Source organism: Mus caroli, chromosome 8 (assembly GCF_900094665.2).
Source record: "Mus caroli chromosome 8, CAROLI_EIJ_v1.1, whole genome shotgun sequence".
In the NCBI taxonomy this organism is placed as follows: Eukaryota; Metazoa; Chordata; class Mammalia; order Rodentia; family Muridae; genus Mus; species Mus caroli.
Window position 1 is genome coordinate 39816798 of NC_034577.1, and position 8322 is coordinate 39825119.

An 8322-nucleotide genomic window follows, 5' to 3' on the forward strand; every position below is an offset into this window, starting at 1 on the left:
GAACAAAATCCCCTTAAGCAAAAGCTAAAGGAGAAATTAGAGTCTTGGTTTCTGAAGGCCTCATGGAGACATTTTGCCCTTCAACTTAGAAAAACAAGGCCTCGTAGCACTTCCCGAGTGTATGTTCTCCAGGGGTAACACCTAAGATTCACACTCGGGGGAGTTCATGCTTACCCCCTTTCCGGCCAGACTGCATCATCATCCTACGACGAACAGTGTCAAACGGATAGGACACCAGCCCCGCCACCGCTGTCACACTCTGGGCAATCATCCAGCTCACGATAATGTGCACATTCTTGGGGTCTGGCAGCATCCCTGTGAGCAGAGCCAAGAAGCAAATGGCTATCAGGTGCTTCAAAAGCCGGTCAAGGGACGACAAGGCTACCGACCCAACGGCATACCCTGCCCTTCCACAAGAACCAGCTCCTCCCCCACAGACCCCTCACATGCAACCAGGCAACCGAGCAAAGTTGGCTGCCGCTTTCCCTTAATCCACAGAAGCTACAGCTCTATTGACACAGAGCTTGCTTCTAGTTCAGCTGAGAGACTAACAGCTGTGCTGGGTTAGAGGGAGGCTCTGCCTCCTGAGTAGCTCAAAGCCACAGTATTTACCAGTACGGGAGACAGAGGCTCCTTTACCTACTAATTTATCCAAACCACATCACATTACCTCCTTAGAACTCAGGTTAGCTCAGAGGTAGGCAACTAACAGACACAAAGGTCATCATGGAAGGGTAGATCATACAGAATCCTCTCTCCATACCTCCCCACACCTTCCACCCCAAAGCCCCTCTCTCACCCTTGGCAGTGTCATAAACTCCGAAGTAGGCAGCTCTGTAGATGATGATGCCCTGGACAGAGACACTGAAACCCTGGTAGAGACCCTTCAGGCCGTCCGACTTGAAGATCTTGGTGAGACAGTCACCCAGCCCATTGAATTCTCGCTGGGAAGATCCCTTGCCCACGTCGGCAGCCAGCCTGGTTCTAGCAAAGTCCAGCGGGTAGACGAAGCAGAGGGAGGTGGCCCCAGCTGCCCCACCAGAGGCCAGGTTACCAGCAAAGTAGCGCCAGAACTGCTTATGGCGATCCACGCCTCCCAGGAAGATCTGCTTGTACTTGTCTTTGAAGGCGAAGTTCAGGGCTTGGGTGGGGAAGTACCGGATCACGTTGGCCAGGTTACCCCTCCAGAAAGAGAGAAAGCCCTGCTCCTTGGGGATTCTCACGACACAATCAATGATGCCTTTGTACTGCTTCTCTGCACTGATCTGTTTGCTGGCATGCTGGACCTAGTTGGGGGGAAGGGGGGAGAAGGGGTGGCAGAGGACAGGCAGAGAGAAGGGAAGACAAAGGGGGAAAAAAGGATTTGTATTTCCTCAATTTTTTTTCTTGTTTTTGTTTTGAAAGGATAGGGTCATCCTATATAGCCCAGGCTAGCCTGGAACTCAAAAATCTTCCTGCGTTGCCTCCCAAATGCTGGGATTATAAATGTGCACTACCATGCCCAGGGTTCCTCGCCCATCTTTCCCTTTCAAGTGACAAGAGAACATTCCAATTGTTTTTTAACGTATCAGGAAATCAGTTATCAAGAAAATACCAATAAATGTTAGTTACTTGACTAAGCTAAAAAGCAGTCCAACTTTTCGACATTATAAGGACATTTGAGGGAAATTCCCTGCAGGCTTATGGGAAATGGCAATAAAGATCCCTCCCTCAAGGGCTCTTAACATGGCGAGCAGATGACAATGTCCCTGCTTTACTCGAATGTCCCCTGAGACAAGGTTGTCTTAACAGTAGGTGTCTGAAAATTTTCAAGCAGATAATTCAGGTGATTAGTGCCTTACTACTGCCGTGGCCAATCTGTTGGAGCATTTTGTGTTGATGTTTAAATGCCCAAACGGCTCTTCCCCATTGAACAGCGTTTGCCTTTGAAATGGATCAGATGATGATGGCAGACCCCTTCAATGACCGGGGAGAAAATTATATGGGGACAAGATGGCCAAGACGGTCTGAATTTATCCTGAATATTACATCTGGATTTCTGCCTCAGTGTCTCCATCTGTGAATACGGGCCAAGGACGATTCCTATCTTGCAGAGGTTATAGGAAAGATGAATGAAATCAATGTCAAGTTATAGCGCAGCGCACGCGACATAGAGCGATCCCCAGTCAATGATTAATCTGATGCTTCAATTGTCAATGGTGGATGCAGATAAGAAGGTGCAGAGGATGTGGCCAAAGGGTGAGGCCCGCCTAAGAGGCCTTGGATGGAATGTCGCTTGCTGTACCGGGCACAGGATCTGGCTCGAGGTAGACCAGCTTCGGGGTGGGTTTCCATATATAGACACCCCAACGCGGGCGCCACCCGACACCAGGAATCTGCCACTGACGCTGGACCTGTATCTGCGTAGAGGGCACCTTCCCCTTCGCCTAGGCCCCGGGCTTGCGGCCTAGCACAGATTTTTCCGCAGCGCCGCGCGCGCCCGCGCCGCAGCATCCCCGCGCCCCGCCCGCATCCCTGCGCCCTGCGGCGCGCGCCCCGCCCCGCATCCCCCCCCCCGCGCCCTGCCGCGCCCCGCTCGCGCCCCCAGCCGTCCTGACCTGCAGCAGCAGTTTGACCCTCTCGATCGGGGCGACCGCCGTCTTGGAGACGGCGGCGGCGATGCCACCTGCCAGGAAGTCCTTAAGAAAGCTCAAAGCCTGATCCCCCATGCTTAAAGCCGGGCGCACACAGCCTGCAAGGAGCCGCTCGTTTGCTCTTGCCTACGCCCGGCCAGGCACCGCCACCCCGAATCCGTCCCTGCAAGACGCGAAGGGACCGCCCGCCTGACCGCAGCCCTCCTTATATCCCCGGCTCGGCGTCTCGCGAGAGGAGGAGGGACCCCGGCGAGCGCGCAGCGCGCATTGGCTGGGCTGGTCCCTGGACAGCCCCTCTCCATCCCCCTCCTTTGCAGAGGGCATTGGGGGCGAAGACGCTTCCGGGAGCTAGGGGTGGGTTGGGGGCTGTGCCTGCAGCTTGGGACGTTTAAAGGGCAAATTCATGCTATCTGTCCCAGCGAGCCGAGGGAACACCGTGTCTCTGCTGCATGTGGACCGTTGTATTTATAGCTCACGAGGGTTTAGCCTGGTGACGACCTGGGGACAGAGAGGGGGCCCCTGATGCTTCAAGCGAAGCTCTTTTTGACCTCGATCCTGCACCATTGTGCTTTTGGCCAAGAAGGTTTCGGGCTTCCACCCCTTCCCCGTTGTCAGGGCGTTTCCAACTAGAGCTCACTGCCTGGATTCGGGCCTCTGCAGAGCTCTGCGTTTCTGCAAATAAATCATACTCCTCCCAAATACATACTAACATCTTTTTAATGCCATTATTGCCTCATAGTAGCGGTCAAGCTCCTGTCTCCGACTTCTCTCCATTCAATCCTTGAACCATTCAGTCAACAGAAAATATGTATGCACCGGGCACTCTGCGCCATCAGGGAAAAAAAAAAGCAGAATGCAGGGGCGCTAGGTAGATTCTCCTTTTGGCAGTGAATGTGGATGTGTGGCTTTTCTGTTAACTCGGCCTGTCACACCGACACACAGGCCGAGGACTCCTAAGGAAAAGACTCTCCTTTATTAGCCCCTAGTCTCTCTCAGCTCTTGGGATTCTCTTGTGGGCAGACCTCTAAAAGGGCTTGAATGAGTGCTTAGCTCTTAATGGATTCTCAACCGTATTCCGTGCAGGATGTTTCCAGTTGGCTGGCGGCTTCTTAAGGATCAGAGTCCTCAGGCTTTTGGGAAGGTCGAATCCTTGGCTGTGTCTGACTCTATAACAGACAGCTTGAGGTTGGGGAGCCCAGGCACTGTCTAATCCCGGGAAAGTGATTGCAGTTTTTTTTTTTTTTAAATACATGGATGTGAGATTTCGTTTCCCTCACCTCATTTAAGGCAGTTCAAATATAACTGTGCATATTTTCCATACTGCTGCCCCTTCCATAAGAATGAGTGCTATTGGGTGTTGTTGTTGTTGTTTTCTTTTCTTTTTTTAACTTCAAGCCCCTCACTCTGTTCTTTTCCCACATTTGCTAACCTTCGTTTGGACATCGGACAAGGCAGTTCATCTTTTTAAATGTTTGCTGATCTATGCAGATTTCATGTTAGGTGCTGACTGAGCTGCACCTGTGCGTTGCTCAGAGCCTAAAGACTTACTAGAGCAGAGGTCACTGGAGGGATGCCAGGAGCACATAGGTGATGTATTTATTTGCAGTTGGGAGAAACAAGACTGGGACCCGTTACAATGTTACTGGAGGTCAAAGAAGACACACGCATAGGCAAACATAAAAGGCATCTCTGTGTTCCTTCACCAGACACCAACTGAGCAATCACTGTGCACCAGGAAGTGTGGCCTCTAAAGGAAACGCAAGGAGCACCTTGAGCCACTTCCAAGGACCTTGAAGTTCAGGGTGTCCATCACAGTTTCACACAGCAATTTCCATGGACAATAAAATTTCTATATTAGTCATAATTATAATTGTGTGTCTACTCCATTTGGCTCTATTAATATTGGAAAGTAAATGAAGCCATTTCCTTTCAGTTCTGTGTTGGAGGTTGCCTACTTAAGTGCCTATTTGTTTTTACTTAATTACCTATTTGTTTTTATTTTTTATTTTTCATTTATTAAGGGTTAAAGCAAAATTGCAACTTTTATTTCTTTTATTGAAAATATGGTTTTTTTTCATATAGTATATTCTGATTATGGGTTTCTCTCCCCTTGGTTTTCCCAGTTTCTCTCCCACTCCCATCCAAATCCACACCCTTTCTGACTCTTATTACAGAACAGTCATGTGGAGGCTGGAGAGATGGCTCCGTGGTTAAGAGCACTGACTGCTCTTCCAGTGGTCCAGAGTTCAATTCCCAGCAACCACATGGTGGCTCACAACCATCTCTAATGGGATCCAATGCCCTCTTCTGGTGTGTCTGAAGACAGCAACAGTGTACTCGCATACATATAATAAATAAATACATCTTTTTAAAAAAGAAAACAGTCATGTAAGGAATAATGTAAGATACAATAATAAGAAAAAAACAAACAAGTAGGAATAGGGCAGAACAAACAAACAGAAGAAAAAGAGCCAAAGAAAAGGCAGCAGACACACACTTGTCAGCATGCATAGGAATCCCATTAAAAACACTAAACCAGAAACCATGATGTAATCCAATGAAAAGAAATAGAAAAGGAAGACTTGACTGCTCCTAGGTATGGTGGTTTATTGTGGATAAAAGGAAAGCATAGACCCTGAGCTAGTGGTGTGAGGAGAGATGAGAGGGGAGAGCTAAACCAAGAGGCCAGGAGGGTAGAAGGGAAAGGGGACAGGTAACCATAGTAGTTGGATTATATAGGGAAGGGCAGCTGGGGGAAGGGCGCCCCAGCACTGGGGCTGGAGAAGTTCATGGTAGGGGCCAGGGTATGCCAACCAGAAGGAACCTGTAACAGATGAGGACTGAAGGATCCTGGGAGAACCTGGAAGCCAGGTCTACTTTGATGTGTTAAATAGGCCCCTCAGACGGCCTTTTGTCCTGGGGTTGAGACAGAAGAATTATATGCAAAGGACCTGTAAGATCTAAATGAAAGAGAGGGGGAGGAGGGGGAGGGGAAGGGGGAGGGGAGGAGGGGAGAGAGAGAGGGAGAGAGGGAAAGAAGGAGAAAGGGAGAAGGGGAGGGAGAGGGAGGGAGGGAGAGAGGGAGGGAGGAAGGAAGGAAGGAAGGAAGGAAGGAAGGAAGGAAGGAAGGAAGGAAGGAAGGAAGGAAGGCAAGCAGGCAGGCAAGCCAGCCCAGACTTGCATTAATTGACTTCCAAAGAAGCCATTGAGTTTCTTCTGTTCTGTTGGCTATCTCCTGCTGAGCCTACTCTTAAGAATGATTTGCTCCCTGGGGAGACTCCCTTAGAGAAAACTAACATTGATTTCCAAAGATTCCATTGAGTTTCTGCTCTGTTGGCCATCTCCCGCTGAACCTGCTCTTAAGAGTGACTTGTTGCCCAGAGAGACTCCCTTAGAGAAAACTAAATTTTCATTTGCAAATGTTTAAGGCTTCAGGGTTAGGGATGGTTGTGTGTGCTAACATCTCCTTTCAGTTCTTGGGCCCCACCCAGTGCAGACCCACTCAGGCCCTGTGCTTGCTTCTGTTCTCAGTGAGTTCATATGTGCGTTCGTCATGTTAATTTAGAGTAGCCTCCTTTTTTTCTTGGTGCCCTCCATCCCATCTAGCTCCTACGTTTTTGCCTCCTCTTTCAAAGAATTTCCTGAGCCCAAGGGGAGGGATTTGATGGAGACATTCCACTTTGGGCAGAGTGTTCCAAGTTTGCTCACTGTGCTTATTTTGTGGCTTGAGCCTCTGAATTTTTTCCCATCCACTGTAGGGGGAAGCATCTCTGGTGGTGGATGGCTGAATAAAGTCCAGGTCTATGATTACAGCAGAATGTCATTAGGAGTCATTTTCTCCTAGGCCATTAAGTCTCCAGTTCTTGATCACCCAAGTAGCATTGGGTATGAGTCCTATCTCATGGAGTGGGCCTTACATCAAATATTGACTAATTACTCCCCCAAGTTTTGCGCCACTAGAACTAGTGTATCTTGCAGGCAGGTCACCATTGTAGATCAAAGGTTTTGGAGCAGGGTTGGTGCTTTCTCCTTTGGTAGTGTGCAAGAGGACTTTTCTAGTAGCATGAACACGATTTATGCAGGGATGAAGTCTCTAGTTAGGCACCAGCTAGATGTCTCCGAGTTCAATAGAGATGTTGCTTATTTTTATCAATGAAAAAAAACAATGTTGCTACTTAAACACTCTTGCAAAACTTTCGTTTACTTTGTTTCCTTCTAATAGGATCCCAAAATAGAATGGATATATTGAGTATTTTAAAGGTTTCTTAGCTCTTGAATAAATTCAACAATTATTCTTGGGCCACTTAGATGGATCAGCAGATAAAGGTGCTAGCTGCTAAACCTGATGATCTGAGTTTGATCCTCAGGCCCAGTGTGGTAGAGGGAGAGGATCGATTCCTGAAAGTTATCCTCTGATCCATCACTACAACTATTACCACCACTACCAGCTCTCACACATACCCCTAACTAAACAAAATAAATAAATCTTGAGAAATCGGAACCACCAATAATACAATGTGGTCTTGTTTATCATAGATCCTACTCCAACACTGCCCTAGAAAGAACATCTTTTAGTCGTTTGTGGCATTTCATGAGTTTGTGATGAAGTTATGTGTTTGCTATAGAATGCATTTTAACTTGGCAGATTTTCTTTTCTTTCTTTTATTTATTTATATGTGTGTGTGTGTGTGTGTGCATGCGCGTGCAAACTTTTAGTCTTCCTTGAAAACTGGCACAAAAGCATTTATATTAACAATTATATACTTGAGACAATAAATATGTTGAGTAATTTTAAATATTGTTTCTTATTTAATTTTTGTTCTATCATGTTGTTCTATTCATGTTATTTTATTTAGCTATAAACAAATTTATACTATACATATTAGTATAAAATATTGTTTCTTTTTTAAAAAAAACTTTTTTAAAGATTTATTTATTTTATGTATATGAGTACACTGTCATTGTCTTCAGACACACCAGAAGAGGGCATTGGATTCCATTACAGATGGTTGTGAGTGGCCATGTGGTTGCAGGGAATTGAACGTGAGACCTTTGGAAGAGCAGAAGAACAGTCAGTGCTCTTCACTGCTGAGCCATCTCTCCAGCCTTAAAATAATTTTTCTATAAACAGATTATTGACTCCTCATAGGTATATTAGTCTATTTTCTTCTACTCTGGAAAAAAACACTTTCAGTTATTGTTAATATACCTAACACATGTTCATACCTGCTGGCACATACCTTTAATGCCAGCATTTGGAAGGCAAAGGCAGGTGTGTCTCTCTGTAAGTTTAAAAGGCCAGCCTGGTCTACATAGCAAATTCCAAGCTAGTCAGAGCTTCATAGTAAGTTAAAAAACAATGAAAAAGCATTATGCTAAGGATATATGGATCCAATTTTACTGTTCTCTATACCATTTTGGATATCCCAGCATCATTTTTTAAAAAAGATATATTGATTTTTACATATATCGGTGGATCTCTGTGCACCACATGCATGCAGTTCCCAAAGAAGCCAGAAAAGGGTGTCAGAACCTCCCTGGAACTGGAGTTAGAGATGGTTGTGAGCTGCCACACGGGTGTTAGGAACAGAACCTGAGTCCTCTGGAAGAGCAGCCAAGCTTCTAACTGCTGAGCCATCTCTGCAGCGTCCAACATTAATTATTAAGTAGGTATCTCCTTCCCCTATTA

At 46.7% G+C, this 8322-nt stretch overlaps 1 protein-coding gene across 1 annotated transcript in view; it reads right to left on the reverse strand.

Annotated features, from left to right (window-relative positions):
• Nucleotides 1–2843, reverse strand: part of Slc25a4 (solute carrier family 25 member 4) — a 4037-nt gene extending 1194 nt beyond the window's left edge. Inside the window, exons 1-3 of the mRNA XM_021170175.2 lie at nt 2598–2843; nt 800–1286; nt 175–315 (exon numbers count right to left, since the gene is read on the reverse strand). Coding sequence (XP_021025834.1) covers nt 175–315; nt 800–1286; nt 2598–2708 — 739 coding nt within the window. The 5' untranslated portion in view covers nt 2709–2843. The remainder of the gene's footprint in view (nt 1–174; nt 316–799; nt 1287–2597) is intronic.
• Between the last annotated feature and the right edge of the window lie 5479 nt (nt 2844–8322).